At 35.1% G+C, this 22925-nt stretch overlaps 1 protein-coding gene and 1 long non-coding RNA gene across 2 annotated transcripts in view; one reads left to right on the top strand and one right to left on the bottom strand.

The window, feature by feature from the left end:
* Nucleotides 1-3415: 3415 nt before the first annotated feature.
* Nucleotides 3416-22925, bottom strand: part of LOC125666668 (receptor-type tyrosine-protein phosphatase N2-like) — a 132152-nt gene continuing 112642 nt past the window's right edge. The window contains exons 15-22 of the mRNA XM_056151776.1: nucleotides 17577-17650; nucleotides 15318-15395; nucleotides 14185-14304; nucleotides 13458-13624; nucleotides 10574-10627; nucleotides 9916-9980; nucleotides 6782-6855; nucleotides 3416-5478 (exon numbers count right to left, since the gene is read on the bottom strand). Of these exons, the coding sequence (XP_056007751.1) occupies nucleotides 5407-5478; nucleotides 6782-6855; nucleotides 9916-9980; nucleotides 10574-10627; nucleotides 13458-13624; nucleotides 14185-14304; nucleotides 15318-15395; nucleotides 17577-17650 (704 nt within the window). The 3' untranslated portion in view covers nucleotides 3416-5406. The remainder of the gene's footprint in view (nucleotides 5479-6781; nucleotides 6856-9915; nucleotides 9981-10573; nucleotides 10628-13457; nucleotides 13625-14184; nucleotides 14305-15317; nucleotides 15396-17576; nucleotides 17651-22925) is intronic.
* Nucleotides 10866-12369, top strand: LOC130050909 (uncharacterized). Its single transcript, XR_008799292.1, has 2 exons — nucleotides 10866-11420; nucleotides 11901-12369. It is a non-coding gene; the product is annotated as an uncharacterized LOC130050909 (long non-coding RNA).

Here is a 22925-nt window from a genome sequence, read left to right as displayed (position 1 = left end):
ATTAATCTTATATATCACCATGGAAAACTGTGCCAATTAAGTTTGCTTGAAATCGGGCCAGTAGTTCTTGAGAAGAGTGTGGCAGTTGATTTGAAAAAACTTTAATCATCTTTACCCCATCTTCACAAGTCGGGGGTTATCGATTTGTTACCTTAAACAAGGAATCTCATTGGATGATTAAATTTCAGCTTAATGCATCATCCTCTGTCCCAAACCCATGTTTTGAATGATGACTGATGTCAAGGGTTCGTGTAAGGTAACAAATCAATTACCCTCGACTTGCGCAAATGTCTTTACCCAAACATGCTTTGTGGCAAGTTTGGCTGAAATTAGCTCCGTGGTTGTGGAGAAGAAGTCTCGAAAATGTGAAAAGTTAACGGACAGATTGACGCTGGACAAAAAGTGATCATAATAGCTCACTCGAGCTGAGCTAAAAAAGACACACACACCCCCATCCGTTTTTACCACTTCCAAAAGAAAACAGAACATCAAAATGGAAACAGACAATTGAAATTCAGTCTGCCGAGATATATGTATTTATGTTTCCAATGTTTTTGCCTTTGGTATCTTTACGAATTGTAATGATAGCCATTCCCTCTAGAATTTGTTACAGTTGTGAACATTGTATGAATCTTGATAATATAGTACATCTTTTTGAATAATACAAGGGCGCGAACTGTAGTGCTTTACATTGGCATAAATATGTCGGCGTGATATAAACAGAGTTACAGACGACAACAAACAGCTTTACGTCACATTATTGATCTTTGATTTCTTTTTAAATATTTAAATACATCATCTGTGAACCTGTGCAAAGAGAGACAACCCTCAATGGATGATACTCGATTAATGGAGTATCTGTAGTATCACCCATCGTCAGGCTGTGGCATACTTCTTTTGCATCCTGCGGGGATCCGGGTTAGAATAGGTCCTCAGTGCCCCTTGCTTGTCGTAATCTAAGGCGACTAAATGGGGCGGTCCTTTGGACGAGACCGCAAAAACCGAGGTCCCGTATCACAGCAGGTGTGGCACGATAAAGACCCCTTCCAGCTCAATGGCCATAAGCGCCGAACATAGGCCTAAATTTTGCAGTCCTTCACCGCCAATGGTGACGTCTCCTAATGAGTGAAATATGAGGGAGATTAAATAATATACATGTACAATCAATTAGTCAATCAATCCTTTGTATCGAAAGAGTTCTGTGTAAAATATTTCCCCAAATTTTAATAAATTCAACAACCTGTAAATATTCTGATTGTTAAGCATCAACATCCTTGCACTATGCACATCTTCAAGTGTTGGCAAAGATCCCAACTTTAAAACTGTGAGGGGAGTTATTAAAAAGAACAAACCATGTGCACTGTACTCAATTTATCATATTTTCTCAAAACGGACTATGGTCAACAACCTGTATTTTTTTTAAATTGAAGGAAATCGAAATCCTTGCCATATGCACATTTTCATTACCCATACAAATACTCTGTAAAATATATAATTTCAAGTGAAGAATCTTTATTCCCATGAGAAAATTTTGACTCCATATTGTGGCCTGAATGTGGCCCCAACCTAGTCCCAAAGAGTCACAATATAATTAAGATACAATGTCACGGGATAAAAAATTAGGATATGAAATTTTCAAGGACGTGTCCTTTTATATATAAAACTAAGGTTTCCTATTGTGGCCCCATCCTACCCCTGATGGTTGTGATTCAATCTGCACTACCTGGGGATGTTTGCATCTTAATGAGTACTGATCACTGTTCTTGAGAAGATTCATACTATCCACATGTATGAAAGGTAAAGATAACGACCAGTGATCAATCTCATAACTACTTTACGGAATACAAATTAGAGAGTTGGGCAAACACGGACCCTTGGATCTACCAGACGTGGGATCAGGTGCATAGGAGTAAGCATCCCCTGTCGACCGATCACACCCGCCGTGAGCCCTCCATCTTGATCAGGTAAACAGGAGTTATCCGTAGTCGAAATCAGTATACCAAGAACGGCCTAACAATCGGTTTGAAACACGTCAGACAGCATTTGTCCCAATAATAGGTTGTACATGTACATGTATTGGCAAACTAGATCGTTATAACGACCACATGATTTGCAAAATTCTGACTTTAAACGAGACTGTTGGAACTCACTTGTTTTTCAGTAGCTGACTCGATTTAAAAACTGATCATACGCAGGACAAGCTCTTGTGTATTGAATCAATCGAGATATAAACACGATATGCAGGTGATGATGGAATATTGCTACATAAATATGGGAAGTTGACGATGGGGAAGCTGAAATCACCCCGTTTCCCTATATTAAAGTCCATAAGCGTCAAATATAGGCCTAAATTTTGCAGCCCTTCACCGGCAATGGTGACATCTCTATACGAATGCAAAATTCTCAAGTGGGACGTTAAATATACAATTAATCACCCTGTTTGTCATAAAGTTTACTTGTTAGTTTGCTGTTAATAAAATATCCATATCTTTGATCCCCTAATGTGATCTCATCGTACTCCCAGGGACCACAATTTGAACAAACTTGAATCCGCACTACCTGGAATGCTTGCATATCACTATGTTCAATCATGGTCCTGTTGTTCTTGACAAGAATGTTTAAAGATTAATCTTATATATCACCATGGAAAACTGTGCCAATTAAGTTTGCTTGAAATCGGGCCAGTAGTTCTTGAGAAGAGTGTGGCAGTTGATTTGAAAAAACTTTAATCATCTTTACCCCATCTTCACAAGTCGGGGGTTATCGATTTGTTACCTTAAACAAGGAATCTCATTGGATGATTAAATTTCAGCTTAATGCATCATCCTATGTCCCAAACCCATGTTTTGAATGATGACTGATGTCAAGTGTTCGTATAAGGTAACAAATCAATTACCCTCGACTTGCGCAAATGTCTTTACCCAAACATGCTTTGTGGCAAGTTTGGCTGAAATTAGCTCCGTGGTTGTGTCTCGAAAATGTGAAAAGTTAACGGACAGATTGACGCTGGACAAAAAGTGATCATAATAGCTCACTCGAGCTGAGCTAAAAAAGACACACACACCCCCATCCGTTTTTACCACTTCCAAAAGAAAACAGAACATCAAAATGGAAACAGACAATTGAAATTCAGTCTGCCGAGATATATGTATTTATGTTTCCAATGTTTTTGCCTTTGGTATCTTTACGAATTGTAATGATAGCCATTCCCTCTAGAATTTGTTACAGTTGTGAACATTGTATGAATCTTGATAATATAGTACATCTTTTTGAATAATACAAGGGCGCGAACTGTAGTGCTTTACATTGGCATAAATATGTCGGCGTGATGCGCACCATAGCTCATACCGCCATGTCTTTCATGAAATTTGTTTTTTAAACAATTATGTATAATAATAAAAAAAACACACCAATATTATGAATATTGCATCAACGATTTATTTCACATTTATTTCACTACATTAACACAAATATATGGAGGAACATGTAAAGTAAAAAATAGCCATTTTATTTTGTAATATGGAGCCAAAAATCACGAGGTACTTTAGTAGAATCTAAATCAATAAAAAATATCTTAAGTACAAAATTTATTTGAATTAAGTCATTGCACAAATCTCAAGACAGTTCTCTTAACAAAGGTTTTGTCGACGCGACTGTAACCAGTCCCTCAAAACAATTCACAGCATCATCTTCCTTCTAATTCAAAACTATCGTAATGAAAGCTATTTACATTTATTTTTGGCTTTGAACTCTAGCTTGAAAAAGTTCTGTAATCCAAACAAACTGTATTTCCCATATTTTTCTTTTCTTTTTTTTTTTTAATATAGATGCGCTTCAAAACATTATTTACGAAATACGTTGCATTATGTGGCACTGCTTTTATAACGTTTTATTAAAAATAAATGCTTCAAAATATTTCACATATAAAGAAAAAGTCAAAAATTTGGGATAAAGGGTGGGCGGGGCAATAAGACAAATGAAAGTAAGTTCTTGTGAATTTGGAATGAGCTGTTGCCGATGTCCCTCACACCTGAATTGCCAGTGAGAACACCTGTATTTTTCTTTATCACTTAAACTATTAGCACAACAATAAACCTTCCCTTTTCTTTTCATTAACAATTTTAAGCATCTTTTATCAACATTTTACAGCATGTGTAGTGTGAATTTGTAATTTTTTTCTTCTTCAAATTTCTAAACATTTTTGAGAGTAAAAGCTATTACATAGTAAAGTGTCAAAATCAAATCTTCCTCTACACATCTTGACTTTGATTAAAGATTTATTTTACAGAAGGATAATTTTGCCTCTTTTCAATCCCCACTATATAATATTCAATTAAGCAAAACTTTCAAAGATTCAACTAAAAAAATGACTCTTTCTGTTGAACACATAAGGATTGCTTTATATATTGCACTGGACATTTAAACAAATGATTAGAAAACAGAACAGAGTAGCATTCAAAAAAAAAAATTCGAAACTTAATTAACTTTAGCATTTTAATGGTAATGAAATGATTTCTCTACACAATTTAACAACACCAGTCTTTCTTTTTATCCCTGCATGGAGTTAATAAAATATTTCCATCACACTAATGAATTTTTAATACGTAATTGAGCTCATGAAACAATTCACAATTCAGCAAGAAAAATCACCATTTAAATAAAATCTTCAAAACTTAACGATTCTGTAGATAGCTTCATGATCTCAACAATATATTCCTTTTCTTTATCTGATTGATATTAGCACGTCATCACAGGTAAAGTGAAATAATTGTCAACAAGAGAAAACAAAACTTACAAAAGCAAGTAAAAGTATCCATAACAATGTTGTATATAAGATATGACATTTATCAGAAGAGACCTCTCTTTTCACGGTTACACGGACCTCAATCACCAGCACTTTCCACTGTCACTAAGTCAGAGAATGTCGACATCGATTTAAATTAATTACGAAAACAATAGACTTTTCTCATAATTTCGTCTGACATTTTACTGAATATCATAGGTTTCATTTGCTTGCAATGCTGAAGAATTATGATAATACATTTAAAAACAGATTTTAATCACCAAAGTAACGGATTCCTTACGTGTATAAGTGAATGCAGTCAATGTGAAGGTAAGGTAGCCCTGCTCTCTGTGCTTACGATATATCTAGAAACTCAGTCTGTTTGTTTTTCAATGGATGTGTCTCTGCATGCCATGAAAGAAATTCTCAACAAGTGTGATTGTTCCGAGCAAGAAGTAGACAACTATACATATGTAAATAATTTTGACATCATTAATATTTCCACATACTGAAGGAGAAACTAACAATAACAATGTACATATACAGGAACACTGAGATGACCGTTTCCATGGAGATGAGTGGGTGAGAAGATTTTTTTTTATCCAGAGGAGTTTAAGGGGAGATTACTGTGGGAGAGCCTTCAAAATAGCATGAACTTCCTCGGCAACTGCTGCCAACGCATACTGAAACTGCTCCTAAAAAACAACAACAAAAAATCTGAAAATTAAGCTATGTTTCAAATAACCATAACAATCATCAACATCAAATTTTTCAAACAATTTTTCAAAATCAAATTTGAGGTATAAAAACACCGTTCATTCAGACAAGGAATATTGCATTTTGGGACATTTTGCCCACATCCAATGAACAAGAGGCCCACAGGTAGTACATATCTATTTTTATTTACATTTTATTCATTTTTTATTCTATTTTATCATATTTCTTGTAAAGTTTCATAAATATTCTTCCATCAGATTGAGGATTTCTGCTTTACATGGGACTGAGTTGATTTTCTTATGCACATTAGACCGAGTTGATTTTGTAACATAAAATTTCATTTGTCATCAAGTATTGTCCAATAGTCATGATTCATTTTTAAGTACATTTAAGTTACCGTTCAAACTACATGCAAGAAAACTGAAAGTGTACATTCTATCCAGTCTGTATCTACTGAATCTGGTGGCTGGTATGCAAGAAGCATATTAATAATGTCTAAATACATGTATACTACAATATATTTGTGTATGACACTTATATTTGTATTGGAACTTGCAGTTAAAGTTGTCTATTATCAGAATTTTTTTGCAAGTTCAAATTTCAATTTCTTACAAAACATATTTTTCCATTTTAAAAGTATGCTGTGTTTCGGTAACTTATTGTTAATGGTTTATGAAATCTATAGTCTAATGTGTGCTAATTCTGTCTAATTCACTTCTGTTGTTCATAGGCCAATGTCTTATATTCCCCAACATAGAGTTTATAAAAGAAATATTCCCCAATATACAGTATATAAAATAAAAATTTCCCAATATTCCGTATAGAAAAGAAAAATTCCCCAAATTAATATAGATATAAATGAAATAATGGTTTGTTTTTCATTTTTCAAGCCATTTGAATTAAATAATCTTTGATCAAAGTTATATTATCCGGAGTTTTGCCTCCACTTCTCGGAACAGATCCTATGATAATGTCCGTTTATATTACCTTAGTTTTAACTCAGTACTGATCCTATGATAACGCCCGTTTGTATTACCTTAGTTTTAACTCAGTACTGATCCTATGATAACGCCCATTTGTATTTTCTTAGTTTTAACTCAGTACTGATCCTATGATAACGCCTGTTTATATTACCTTAGTTTTAACTCAGTACTGATCCTATGATAACGCCCGTTTGTATTGCCTTAGTTTTAACTCGGTACTGATCCTATGATAATGCACGTTTGTATTACCTTAGTTTTAACTCAATACTGATCCTATGATAACGCCCGTTTGTATTACCTTAGTTTTAACCATGTTATTCCTCTGATCTCTGATGTGTTCCAGTGTCGCTGCAATGTCAATCTCTTTTGCACCTGTACAGATAAGTTATCATTTTATCAAGGTTTTGTCAATAATAAACATACAGCATTTCAATGTGAAAGGTGAAGATAACGAACAGTGATCAATCTCATAACTCCTATAAGCAATACGAAATAGATAGTTGGGCAAACACGGACCCATGGACACACCAGAGGTGGGATACATATCATATTTTTCCCAATCCCCCCACCCCACCCAAATCAAATCATCCAATTCTTACCATAGTCATATAGTTAAGAACCAAATCAATAATTTTTACCATTAGTTACATCAATAGAAACAAAAGGTCCATGGGCCATGTTACTCGCCTGACCCAACTTGGGCCTGTCCTTGTTTAAGATCATACACCATTGTGTCACATGATACATGATAAATTCTTGCGGTGAAGAATGTAGTTCTCGAGATATTTTAAAAAATATAATTCTATATATATCAGCATATAAAATTTTGCTCCCGTATTGTAGCCCCACCCTACCTCCGAGGACCATGATTTGAACTAACTTGAATCTACTCTCTATTAGGAAGTTTTCATTTATACTTTTCTGGCCCAGTGGTTCTAAAGAAATTAATTTTAAAGATTTTTCTAATATATTCACATGTAAAAACTTTGATCCCCTATTGTGGCCCCAGCCTACACCCAGGAATCAAGATCTTTACAAACCTGAATCTGCACGATGTCAGGAAGTTTCATGTAAATTTCAACTTTTTTTACCCAGTGGTTAATAAGAAGATTTTTAAATGACCCCACCCTATTTTTGCATTTTTGTTATTATCTCCCCTTTGAAGGAAACATGGCCCTTCATTTAAAAAAAGTTTGAAAGCCCTCTACCGAAGGATATTTTTGTTTCAAATTTGGTTGAAATTGGCCCAGCAGTTCTGGAGAAGTCAATAATGTAAAAAGACAGACATAAATGAATGCTGCATGGACACATACTTATTCAGCTCAGAAGAGCTAACAATGTTATAAAATCTTTACCCTTACCTTGCAACTCAAAACCATATCAATTACCCAATTACCACCACAATGTTACCCAATTCTTACCATCACCATCCAAACAACTCAAAACCATTTAACCCAAATCTCACCATTGGTCATATAACTACCATGTTACAAAATTCTTACCATTACCATGCAGTTAAAAATTAGATCATCCCATTCTTACCATTAGCCACACCACAACCATGTTTATCCAATTCTTACCATTAGCCACACCACAACCATGTTTATCCAATTCTTACCATTAGCCACACCACAACCATGTTTATCCAATTCTTACCATTACCATGCAGATCAAAACCATATCAACCAATCTTCACCATTAGCCACATTACTACCATGTTTACCCAATTCTTACCATTCGTCCAGTCTTTGAAATTAGTTATACAGGTCTGAAAACTCAGGGACCGGTAAGGGTGAAACGTTTACTAAAATTTGTAAACGTTTTAAGGAGCTGTAATTAATGAAGCAATCCTGTTTAAATGTCATTTTACAGGCCTTGAATGTCCTCTGCTATAATGTTTAATACTTTAAGCATGAATTCAATATAAAGTTGTTCTCTGTAACCGTGTTTTACTGTAAGCATGAATTCAATATAAGTTTGTTCTCTGTAACCATGTTTTACTGTAAGCATGAATTCAATATAAGCCTGTTCTCTGAAACCGTGTTTTACTGTAAGCATGAATTCAATATAAGCTTGTTCTCTGCTATGATGTTTTACTGTAAGCATGAATTCAATATAAGCTTGTTCTCTGTAACCGTGTTTTACTGTAAGCATGAATTCAATATAAGCTTGTTCTTTGTAACCGTGTTTTACTGTAAGCATGAATTCAATATAAGCTTGTTCTTTGTAACCATGTTTTACTGTAAGCATGAATTCAATATAAGCTTGTTCTTTGTTATGGTGTTTTACTGTAAGCATGAATTCAATATAACCTTGTTCTCTGTAACCGTGTTTTACTGTAAGCATGAATTCAATATAAGCTTGTTCTCTGTAACCGTGTTTTACTGTAAGCATGAATTCAATATAAGCCTGTTCTCTGTAACCATGTTTTACTGTAAGCATGAATTCAATATAAGCCTGTTCTCTGAAACCGTGTTTTACTGTAAGCATGAATTCAATATAAGTTTGTTCTTTGTTATGGTGTTTTACTGTAAGCATGAATTCAATATAAGCTTGTTCTTTGTTATGGTGTTTTACTGTATCAGGATAAACAACCTCCCCCTATCATTGTAAATAGTAATTGTTGACGTAGCCATCTTAGGTAGCCAGTCAGTGTTCTAGAAACTTACCAGTCTGAAGGATTTGACTGGTTAAAATCTCCAAAGACTGATAAGTTCATAGTTCTTTTCATTATTTGAACTGATAAGAATCTTGAAATGCCTGACACTACAGTTCTGAAGTAGATTCAACAATAATAGAAAGTTTGAGGCCAGGAAATTTCTCATCAGTTAAGTTCCCAATCCAACAACACAGGCTTAAGACAGTTTTTCCATGAAAACAAGTCTGACACAACTTTAAATCCGATCATCTATTTTTTACCACGAGAAACATAACTCAGATAAACATAACTTTATCCTGGTGACCAAACTCGATCTCACTTAACCTTATACATGTGATTGAGAAACAATTCTTACCTTTATACATGTGACTGAGAATCAATTCTTACCTTTAGACATGTGACTGAGAATCAATTCTTACCTTTAGACATGTGACACAAAACCAGTTCTTACCTTTAGACATGTGACAGAGAACCGGTTCTTACCTTTCGACATGTGACACAAAACCAGTTCTTACCTTTCGACATGTGACACAAAACCAGTTCTTACCTTTAGACATGTGACACTGAGAACCAGTTCTTACCTTTATACATGTGACAGAGAACCAGTTCTTACCTTTAGACATGCGATTGAGAACCAGTTCTTACCTTTATACATGTGACAGAGAACCAGTTCTTACCTTTAGACATGCGATTGAGAACCAGTTCTTACCTTTAGACATGCGATTGAGAACCAGTTCTTACCTTTAGACATGCGATTGAGAACCAGTTCTTACCTTTAGACATGCGATTGAGAACCATGTCAATTAGAGTGTAAGTTCCTGTTCTTCCACAACCATCACTGTTGGCAAAAAGAATGCAAAAGTTGATGACATATACATTTATTTTACTTCACAGTAACAAAACTGAACTGGAGTTGATAAATATAACTGTAAATTAATACAGTACACATAATTAAAACTTGAATCCTTAAATATTGTTCCCTTAAATGTCCCAACTTATTAATTTCCAACACAGGAATTGCGTACCTTACTGAATATCTCAGATCCCATCCATCCACACATTAAAGATCCAAACACATCTACTCACACACACACACACTTTAGATAAACAGCAATTGTTCTAGCTGCTGGCATATTCCATGATGTGTGTTAAGCATCATGGAAAATATTCCAGCACTGCAACTGCAGTTCATATTGTCTTTTACTGAAAAATTTAACTCAATACTTGTATAAATTTACACTTGGTTTTCTCTTTTGGGAACCAAACATTTGCCATTTTCATTTCCTCATACCATAGTACATATTCTGTGTGTAAGTATGTGTGTATGTATATCTATTTCTTATCCCAACACACCCACCCTCAATCACATCACTTTGCATTCATACCTGAATAATATCCCATCCATTCCCAACACATGCATTGCATTCTTACCTGCAATGAACAACAATCGGACAAGACCGCCCCCTGTAGGATTTGTTCACTTTCCTGTATATAAATAAAACAGAGGCATTGTGAGATTGTTGTGAATGCTGATCTAGATAGATATGCAAAATGTGAATGTTTGTAAGATTTTAATTGTGTATGTAGAATTCATACTATTATTAGATTTCAGACTAGATTTAAGAGAATGGAAATGTAGAATTAAGTCTAATGAGTTCACCAATTCTAGGTCACAAGATAATCCCACATTTTCTCTCTTGTGTATACACAATAATTATCACGCTAACAATTACTAAAAGATTCTAATCACAGGATACACGACTATAGTTAGACAACACTAAGAAAATAACAACATAGATGCACCAGTATGATAGGTAAGACTTCCCACTAAAGCGGTGTGTATTCACATCACAACACTGAGTCATTATTCCTGATGGCAACGTCCTCTACATCTGTACCTGCCAGAGCTGTTCAAAATGTTCAGCACAGCAACTTAACAAACACTGAACACAACATCAAAACACAATGTCAAATCCTAGAATGCATTGCACATTCGGAATTTCATCTTCTTTCAGCTGTTACAGGAAACCATTCAATTCAAGACTTCTGTGATGCTCTTAGTTCCAATAGGAATGGAAATACAAAACCTCTTGTGGATATGACACACTTAAAGCTGATGTGTTTTCTTGAGTGATTGTGATATTTTTTCATTACAGCCATTCTGTCTGATCATTATACATGTGTTGTAAGAGGTTGATAGCAGTCCATAAGGGAGCTCTTTGGAGACACAATGGACACTGACATCTGGTCCTACATCAATCAACTTCCACAAACTGTGGTGAGTTACAATCAGTATTTTATGACATCAGTTGGCAAACCATTCTGTTGGCAAACCACTCCATTGGCAAACCACTCTGTTAACAAACCATGTACTGTTGGCAAACTACTCTGTTTGAAACCACTCTGTTGTCTATGAAGGGGCCAATGTCTAGGAAATTTATTCTTTTCTTTAGGACTTCACACATTGGTAGTTGCCATGTTGTTTGAATTCAAATTCAACTGAATCAAGAAAATGCATTCTGAGATTTGTTGTGAGATATTCACACCTTGTTGAGACCACACAGTGTCTAGGTAGTAGTGTCCATCTAACAACGTTATTCTTCATCCTCATTCAGTGAATCAACCTCCTCTCTGGAGAGCTAATATCTATACCTTGTAATACATCACGCCACAGACTGGTTTTTTGTGATGAAACATTGAGATTTCTGTCATGACTATTGGTATACACAAATTGTAGAACTGTTGTGACTATTTTCAGGGTACTGGAGTGTCCGTCTCCCTGTTGGTGAGTTAACTGACTAGCAGTGACAACAAATTTGGTCCAGTGACTAGTCTATTGCAGTTTTCTAATTTGCTAGTGAGTAACTAGCAGTGACAACAAACTTGGTCCAGTGACCAGTTTATTGCAATCTTCTACTTTGCTGGTGAATTAATTGAACAACAAACTTTTGTATGGAGCAGTGAAATTAGTGGCAGGATCAAATCCCTGATCACTTTTGTGACTATGCAATTTGTGGACTCAACAATTGCTAAATCACAAAAGCTGTCATAGGAATTGAGAGTGGCTGTCTAACACCGGCTAGCTTGGATGTCCTAGAGCACTACAGTCAAAGCAAGCCACTTAGAACTGTTTTATTACTACATCAATACATTAGGGATACTTCATGGGGATTTTTTTTTGTTGAATTTACACTTAAAGCAAGAGAGTCATGATTGGTCTATGAATCATTGACGAGGATCCAAATTTGAAATAAAACATATGCACAGGCAATAGGGGTACAACACCACTATTTTACAACATTGAAAAAAATTAAGATGAAAAAAAGAATTGGCTAAAATAATTTATAAGCTGCTGGGGTTTTTTTTTTTTTTAGTCTTAAAATTTAATCAAGATAACAAATGTGTGTGTGGGGGGGGAGGGGTTGGGGGTTGGTTTAAAAATCCTTAGAACGTTACTTTACAGGAGAGAATTTCATTTCTTCTACAACATTGCTTAATAATGGTGGATTAATTTCATTGACAGGTGAAATTGCTACCTACAATATGAATATGTTTTCATCAGGCACTAACCCCTGAGGAATCAGAAATTAAATGTTGCTACGGCGTTTATATTTTACTGCTGCAAAATGGATTTTCTTAGATCAGAAATCACTTATTAATTCCATTTCGGTGCTTAATCCTCTTACAATCACTATTAATCCTTGTATCCAGTCAGCAGAGCCAGCTTACCATTGAAACCTTACACTCTAACACAAAATAATAACCCACTTTTTATTGATTGATGGACACAGTACTCTTGGTTTGGTTTAGAAGATGTGTAAAGATTTGAGGCTCTTATCTTCCAAGTTCAGCAGAGCATCGTCTGGATTTAATCTTCTTGCAGATCCACGGAGGTTTTGCATCCTCTATATGTACTTAATTATCAGCATTCAAAATAAACCAATTGCAGGCCTGCGATACAGTGGATTTTTAAGGGAGTATCAATACGTAAATCGTGGTTTCATGTTACTTTGCTATACTCTGATGCACTAGACTCATCTTAGTGATAGATATATAGAATTTAAGCTTTAGAGTTCTTGATACCGGGCCTTCTTGTTAATGTTAATATTAATTACTAGCCTGAAATACGGAGTCTGCAGTAAGTTGATGCACACATGAATTACCATTCTCAAAGTCTTTCTCATATTTATAACTATCTCAGCATGTATAATCACAAATTTACACTTACGACTGGACCAAAAATCGACTCCTGCAAAAAGATCGAGTTCTCAGCTGTGTACTCAGCAGATAAAGAGATAGACATTGTGGGCCTCACCTTCTGAAATCCAGCAGGGTCTTGATTGACTTGGGCACTCCAAGGTCAGGCCAGGTCAAAAAATGGAACTGAGTGACAGTCCTTGTCTCATTAGTCTGCAGGTTCTTCAGGTAGAAGCTTCTGACTAGGTAGTCGTCACACCATATATGTTCAGACACGAGGTGAACCTGATGAAGAAAGGGACAGTCGCTATGGTTGTCAACATCACATGATCATCAAGTGAAGCTGACATAAGTAATTATAGAACAGTCCCTCTTTAGGTCAAATGAACTGTGTCAGCAAGTTTTTTCTGTATAATTTCATTGTAAACTGTTTACTGTGAAACAAATAATTCATCATAATTTCCTTGAATGCTAAAGGATAAAAGATACCAATAAAATTGACAGGTGCATAACTTCATTATAGACATAAAGTATACACACTAAAAGTTAGAATCAAATCTGTCCATTATTTTGTAAGATATACTCAGGATAATGACAACACCCCCTCAAAATGAGAGAACTATCCATTACTTTCTTGAATGTTAATTTAAAAAATCTCAATTAAAATAACAGGTGCACAGCATCATTCTTCCTCTAAAACAGACATACATTAAGTATCAATCAAATCTGTTCATCAGTATCAAAGAATCATGTCTGTACACACGGATGGACAAGATAATTCCAGTGTACCCCCAAAACTTTCTTTGCAAGGGGTACAACAAAAATCTCACTATACATGTCCTTACCTCGTAAATATGATAGAGATCGCTTCCTTCCTCGGGCCAGTACCGATAACACATGGCCTCACCATTTTCTGTCAGGCGAGTCAACATCACTATGACAACGCTACCCTGTTCCCACACCATCTAACGAATGAAGAGTTTTAATTGTTACAAATCTATACATCAAAACTTACTGAATAACAAATCTATGTATCAAAACCTACTAAATAAGTGTTTTAGTTGTTACAAATCTATACATCAAAACTTACTGAATAAGGGCACCAATCCATCCTTTATAACTGATTGTTAAACTATTATTACAGCAATTGTGAAATTAAGACAGTTTTTTTTGGGGGGGGGGGGGGGGGGGGGGGCTACAATTCCAAATCATATATTAAAGTCATTTTGCATAATCTGCCTACTAGTAGAAATAAGTATACTATGCATTAAAATCAAATAAATCTGTGGTCATGGACATAAAATGACCCAATCACAACTTCTCGTGTCATGTTTTCAACATGTACAATATGGTTAATTTGAGATTTTATGAATATAAATTGGACAATTTTATTTTACAGAATAGATCTGGACAATTTGGTCGCATTACAGCAAATCAAATATTTTTTTTGGATGGCCTCATAAAGCGCTTTGGTACCACAAAAGAAAATCAAAGTTGAATTGAGTGTATAGATACTGTGCCATCATCATTGTTCGTGGAGGATTGATGTTCGTGGATTTCATGGGTCACTCTTACCCACAAATTCATGTTTCCTCGAACATTTTTTAGACCAAGTAGATTGAGTTATCTCTCCTAGTGACATTGTATCGCTTACCCACGAAATTACGTCCAAACGAACCAGGAAAGTTTTGCTTCCCCTCGAACATTGCCCCCCCCCCCCCCCCCCCCCCCCCCCCCCCCCCGAATTAAAATGATTTCCACGGTAGTGTATACTCCATCTTTGGTTGTTTATACCGAAGACGTCCTCAGAGTATCTATCTATTATCTGAAACTTTAAAGGCTGCCACATTTTTTCCAGTGTCAGAAAATGTTAACAGCCTTTTAATGACAGATGGACCGACAGGAAATGTCCCAGCAATTAAAAATGTGCTCCGATTGGACTAAACGTTTTAATCAGCCAATTGGAATAAAGCATTACCTGCCAGAAGTCGGCCACTGTGTGTGGCAGCGGTCCCTGGGTCGCAATATAGGCTGGATTTCTTGGATCATGATCCGTCTGAAAAACAGAAAATTACATACGATTATACTTCAGTGTACAATCCAAACGTCAGCTGCATCGAAAAATATTTACAGTAACAGTGCACAGGTTCCATATGCGATAACAACGATGATTTGATTTAGCACAGGAGTCGTGCATGTCACCAAATGGTTTTTCCAGAAAACCAATCAAAGGTCGAGTTGGTAGGCGTTGATGATTTCTGTGTGGACAATCATCAAGCTAACAGTCGGGTCTGCCTCACAGTACCCGATAAGTTTTTCAATAATTTCACAGCTGATCACATATTATTTCAACAGAAGTGGTGGGCAGAATGACAGGTAGTTGACAGTTTATCTCAGTCATCTACAATCCGGACCTCGGGTGCTTGTTTGTTGTTAATTTAATGAACTCACATTGACATTCTGTCAGCATATATGAAATATCACTAGTTAAGACTGCCATCATACAGCAATATTCATACAATCAATAAGGCCATATCTCCAGCCATTAACACGTCTTGATGTTGGTGATTTTGATGACCAATAGGAAAACTTCCTTCTGGATTCATATTAATACTCAATTATGTTGCAGACATTCAAAGGCTTTATAAGCGAACAGAGTGATAGAAAATGGCGACGACATCTCACACAAAAGATTGAATGTCCTCAGTATCCAATCGTTTCAGATCTAACATGAAGCTCCATGCTTCTTGATAAATCTGCACAGCGACTTAAAAAGCTGGCTTCCGACTAATGCTATGTTTCACCAATCAATACATGTTATAACTAGTGCATTATCAATCATAAGAAGTACTGAGAATAACTAATAATTGAAAATCATGCAGTCTTAATATTTCAAGAATTTAGTTTACACAGCAAATGCTAAAATGAACTTCAGCGATAACAGAGCTATGTTACTTTTGATTACTGTATAAGTGGAATTTTTAGCAAGACACAAATTTAGCGTAAAAATGGGTAGATACAATTAGCAAGAGCTAATTCTAGTGACTCTATAATTCCAGGAAAGATAACTATTACCTCCGATATGAGATAAATCATTTAGTGATATTCAATTTTAGCATTATCTCATCACTCACACTAATAATGCCAAAATTAAATCCTGAGTCGATCGTTAAAAATTCTGCTTATACGGTAATTAAATCCTACTACATGTATTCAACACTTTGGATGGTCCTTCTGTGTAACTGTAATTCATATACTGCATGCAATGATCTTTTGATTAAAACTTGGACTTAAGGAGGAATGCTACACCAGAGAAATTTTATACGGATGAAAAATGGAGGACATGCAATGTACGGCAATATTTTGAAAATGAGAACTTTCAAATTTACTTCATTTCGTAAAAAAAATGCAGTTTAAGTAGAAAGCAATCTAAACAATAATTGAAATCCTTGCTGGAATCGAACCCATGATCTATATAGTTCTGCAGTCAGCATGCTAACTTACTAAACTACCCAGCTTGGAAATAGTTTTTGAAATGATTCATAGACAAATATTGTTGATGTTTATATTTTTCATTCATGTTTTAAAAGAAGTTAAACCATTATGGCATTGTAGAGTACCTCCTTAAAGACTGATGTCTCCACCTCCTTAAAGACTGATGAGATATCAAAGGGAGATAACACTGCATTGTGGCAATAATATGTAATCTTATCAACCTTAAGGAGGTACGCTACACCAGAGAAATTTGATGTAGATGAAAAGTGGAGGATATGTACAACAATATTTTGAATTTTCAAATTTTCAAATTTACTTTATTTTGCCAAAAAATACAGTTTTAGTACAAGATAATCTGAAAAAAATTTAAAACCCCTGCTGGACTCGAACCTGCAACCTACAGTTCAGCAGTCGGTATTTTAACCTACTGAGCTACTCGGCTAGGTATTTAAATGGAAAAGGAAAAGTCAAATACTGCTGATATCGATTTTTTCATCCATGTTTTTAAAGGAAGTCAGCCATTATGACGATGTAGAGTACTACCTTAATGTAAATAAAGCAAGAAAACTTTCTCCTTTTGCCCGCATAAACTCTGGACGAAATATAATGAAAAAAGTGAAGATTATGAGCAGTGATCGATCTCATAATTCCTATTAAAAAAAAAATCAAAATTCGGAGTTAGGGCAAACACAGACATAGAAATGTTCATACTGGACTCGCACAAAGTTGTCTTAGCACTTACTATGGTGCTGGCGTTGATGTAATCAGAGCTCGAAGCATTACTATTGGTCGACAGAACAACCCGGGAATGGTCATCTGAAATCGAAAGAGAGTAAGTGTGTCAAACAAAATAATTCATATATACATGTGAGTAAGCATGTCGAACAAAATAGTGGTCATATAGCTCAGTAAGCATGTCCAACAAAATAGTGGTCATATAGCTCAGTAAGCATGTCCAACAAAATAGTGGTCATATATAGCTCAGTAAGCATGTCCAACAAAATAGTGGTCATATATAGCTCAGTAAGCATGTCCAACAAAATAGTGGTCATATAGCTCAGTAAGCATGTCCAACAAAATAGTGGTCATATAGCTCAGTAAGCATGTCCAACAAAATAGTGGTCATATATAGCTCAGTAAGCATGTCCAACAAAATAGTGGTCATATAGCTCAGTAAGCATGTCCAACAAAATAGTGGTCATATATAGCTCAGTAAGCATGTCCAACAAAATAGTGGTCATATAGCTCAGTAAGCATGTCCAACAAAATAGTGGTCAACATCTAAAACAGATATAGAGTACACAATAACATTAAAGGGAAGTCAATGATACATGGAAGTGCAGGCAACTCCAGCAAGGGGTTTGGGGTCCGCTTTTAAACGGTCTCCAGCGGTATCAGGGGTGTAATCGATCCCTGTCAAAAATGGATTTAAGCATTCTGAAATGCCATAATAAATGACCAAAACTCAGAGGATGCAACCTAGTACTGTTAATTTAGTGTTACGGTGAATGGAAACAGCATTCCATAGTGTCCCTAACCAGAAAGTGTGAAGATAGGCATAGATTATCATTACTTATATTTTTTAAGACATAGACTACCTAATTTTTATTTTTGGTAAAATTTATGTGTATAGGCCCAGGCTTTTGTGCTACTGTTGATGTTAAACCCTTGACATCTTTCATTCTCTATAATGATAAGACAATCTGCCCATTATAAATCAAAGTACAAAACTAATACTAATCCTGCATTAACTTAATGAAGACATACAACCTACACAGGACAAGATCTCGATCAATGAAAAACCCCACAAACAGTTTCTGCTGAACTGCCATGACTGTATCATTGGTTTTTCTACCGGGGTGAAATACTGTACTCAGTTCACCACAATTCTTTTAAACCATAATTTTCAAGCAAAAAAAATAAAATAAATGTTTTAAAAAGTACCACCTGAACGTAATATTGAAAAGAACAATTACAAGACATATGTAAATCAGATCAACCATAATTTTCAACCAAAAAAAATGAAATAAATGTTTTAAAAAGTACCACCTGAATGTAATATTGAAAAGAACAATTACAAGACATATGTAAATCAGATCAACAGTTAGTGAGAAGCGTGAATTAGTAAACAGCTAGCTGGAAATCACTGTCTAGGATAATTATATGTTATGGTAAAGAGCTGCTATCAGAGCTGGGATTTCCCTTTACTAGGACCTTAGGTATAACATTTCTAATTTCATACTTTATTAAGATGAACATCGAACTTCAATGCCACTGGCACGTATATAATGAAAATAGCTTCGAGGATATAAGATCTGATTAATTTCATTTGTCAAAACTCCAAAGGCTCAACGCGAAATAGAATTATATTCCTCAGACATTGCTGTAGAAAAATGTTTTTTATCTCCTAAGATGCACATCAAATGTAGTAATTACTCACTAAAGTAAGGCTATTGATTTTTCTTAGAAAACTTGACAGAAAATGATGAACCGACGAGAGAGTTATAACAGCGACGGGAACAGTGAAGCCCACCACATGTAGTCTTTGCAGTATAAAATAACAGTGTCTGCTCGCCTATCGTGCATGACAAGACCAATTTCAATTTTGTCTGACAAATCATCATCGCTTGTGCTCATGGCCCTTGGTGAATGTGAACGTCATGTTTAAAGCTTTGTGTTATTACAGTGACACTGCCTCGTGAGCATGCAATTCAATTCAGTAATTTTATACTTGTCGATTCTGAATCATCCATGCATAAGAATGGCAGGATATCACTTTCAGAAGCCTGTTATCGCGGAAAAAAAATATTGAATTCAGACATAAAGCCCTGATGTCACTAATGTCGGTCTTCCACAGTCTGTACGTCACTGACCGATACAGGCATGATAAATGTTAGGGCTCAGTGAACATGTCTTTAATTCAAATTTTTTTTCCCAGGAATGCAAGATTTTGAGCAAATCATAAAGGTGTGTCACTAATCTATAATGTGACTTGATGATCGAAATAAAACAGATCACCATGGGTCGGTTGTCATCAGTTTCGATATCACTTCATTTGACTGCGGAACATTTCAGATTTATATATGTTTTGTATAGTATATTGGTGGCAATTTGATAGATATTTTATATTAAACTTTAATAAGAACAAGATTTCAATTTACAGACATGCAAATGGCATCTGCAGTTAAACCAAAGGTATATATTGTCACATTAAATTATTTGCATATATATTCACGATAAAAACTATGGTATAATTTTCATCATGGCAGTTTCAGCACTCTACGGGACACTCTCATTTTAATATATACAGCTTTCGACACCCACCTGAAAAATTTTAAAGACGGGTTTAAGTTATAGATTGATAGACAACTATTCTTTTGAGAAACCCATGTTGTTGTTTTTTAAGGATCTTGTAGAGAACATTTGCAGAAATCTCCTAAAGAGGCATATTCAAAAGTGAACAGGTCTGAAGCAACACAATCACTGATTTCAAACAGTTCTTCTTTATTTATCCATTGAAGAATATATGTGTACTGCTGTATTCTAGACAGCCTCTGAATCAGGGCTGTCAGTGATACATTACTGTTGCAGCCATTACGAATAAAAAATAAAGAAGCAATACATATTCATTAAAGTATTTTCTTTGTCTTTTTTTCTTTCTCTTTTTCCTCTGCCCATAATTCTTGTTGCTATAGCTTTCATCGAGACTTTTTTTCCCTTCATTTCTCTCAGGTATTGAAGAGCCCCAGTAACGTGATACAATTTCATTAACCTGGGGGAACATTAGCAGAAAATTCCAGCCTCTTGCAAATACAAGCATCCCAGATTAAATGGCTAAAACCTAATTTTGCACAACCCATTACGACAAAAAGCTCTGATGAAGTTCATCTCTTGTTCACTCCACGGTAAACATGAACTGACAGATCCGTAATACTCAGTACTGGGTATGTGTTACCTTATACACCTACGGATGCAGCGACCCTCCATTAGGCCGATGTGGGCTGTCAATAGTTGCATGAGATCATTAAACAAATGCATTACTCGACAAAATTCGTCATTTTTCCTTCCCAGTGTATGGAGGTCCTCTGCATGCGATGCTCCTCAATTGACAGTGAAGCCAATATTCACCTTCAGCATCCCAAGTCTGAAGATCAGTTTTCAAAAACCAGAAAACTACGTGTTCTATGCTTTTCACAACAGAGAGGAAATTGCACAGTATGTCAAGCCAATCTGCTACACAGCTTCACTTGACATATAAACTGGGTAGGGGATGGGAAAGCATATTGAGTCATTTTACGCATTTCCTCCGATTCTTTTGTTGCATGGACCTGGGTTCATACAGCCCAGCATCATTTCCCCCCAGTATTTTAAAGTCATATTTCAAGCAGTTTTGGACAATTCAATGATGTAAAAGATAAAAAAAAAAAACAACCACAACTGAGACAATACAAATATATATTGAATGGATAACCTCTCAGTTTTGGATTTTTTTTTTAACATTTCGAGATCAATGGTTGTTTGGATGGATTCAGTTTGATTATTTTCTATTTTCAGAAACAATGTCATAGACAAATTGTCAGAGCTCAATCCTTGTTATTTCACAAGTTCTTCACCTCGCGATTTAAGAGTTCCATCCAACCAATAAGACTCATCATCCTGTCATTTATACATACAGTGCCGTAATCTTAACAGATTTAAACCAATCAGACTAATCATCCTGTCATTTACACAATACAGTGCTGTAATCTTAACTGACTTAAACCAATGAGACTCATCATCCTGTCATTTACACATACAGTGCTGTAATCTTAACAGTGCTGTAATCTTAACAGACTTAAACCAATGAGACTCATCATCCTGTCATTTACACAATACAGTGCTGTAATCTTAACAGTGCTGTAATCTTAACAGACTTAAACCAATGAGACTCATCATCCTGTCATTTACACATACAGTGCTGTAATCTTAACAGACTTAAACCAATGAAACTAATCCTCCTGTCATTTACACATACAGTGCTGTAATCTTAACAGACTTAAAATACTTTGACCCTGGCAAGACATACTTTGATTCCAAAGCTTGTTCTAAAACAAGGATGAACAGATTCAATGGCAACATGTGCTTTCCCAATTAACAAAAAAAAATAACAACAAAGAAATCACAGGAATGCTTCACATGTACCTCTGTATATAAAAGCAATTGTAAGAAATTCATAAACTCATATCAAGAAATATCAGTATTGCCTGTAAAGGAGAAGGAAACATGATTTTCTATTTTTAATGGGTTTTTTAAAACTTTTTGTGCAATTCATGTAATTCTTATACACGATCAGAATTCATAAAGCACCATTTTGAAAGAATTCAATCATTTTAAAATATGAAAATTTAAACATCTTTTTATGTCTTTCTGGTTTTCCTGCATTTTCAAGCACTTTTCAAGGACTGTCTCGAAACTCAAGCACTTTTCATGGTCTACAAACCTTGTGGGCTATATAGCTACTAAGTGTTAGAGACTTATAGGTATTACTCAATGATAATGATCATACTTCATATCTAATATACGAATGCTGGGGTTTTTGAAATCATGGTATCATTTTAAAAAGTTTATTAAACAAAAATAATCCACCATAGGAATTTACAAACTTTTGATCATTCACTTTAATCTATTTCACCAAGAATTTTACATTGGAAGTAAGATATTTTAGAAAGAAATTTTTTTTTTCACACAAATATCCTGGTAAAAAGTTACATAAACTTTCTTGTTATGAGATAAAATTAATCATTTAATGCACATATTTTCAAAAATTTTATTTTTCTTATTTTTACCAAGGGCAGATAACTCATCCAAAAAGTTTAAATTGCAAAAAGATATGATTCCAACCAATTACTGCAGTCTTCTGAATTTGATCTTTACTTTGATCATTATAATTTACTTTGATAAACAATTTTTTCACCATTAGAATTCTCTGCATTATAAAATCTAAAATTTGACATTTATTGAATCAATTTGTTAAGGCAAATACATGGAGTTGCTGTTCTTTCTTCGAGACATCTAAGTGTGCCTTAAAGGGACTGGTTCACGATTTTTGAGA

The sequence above is a fragment of the Ostrea edulis genome, chromosome 10 (assembly GCF_947568905.1).
Source record: "Ostrea edulis chromosome 10, xbOstEdul1.1, whole genome shotgun sequence".
Lineage (NCBI taxonomy): Eukaryota > Metazoa > Mollusca > Bivalvia > Ostreida > Ostreidae > Ostrea > Ostrea edulis.
Note: the sequence above shows the minus strand (reverse complement) of the source record. Positions and strands in the feature narration are given on the sequence as shown.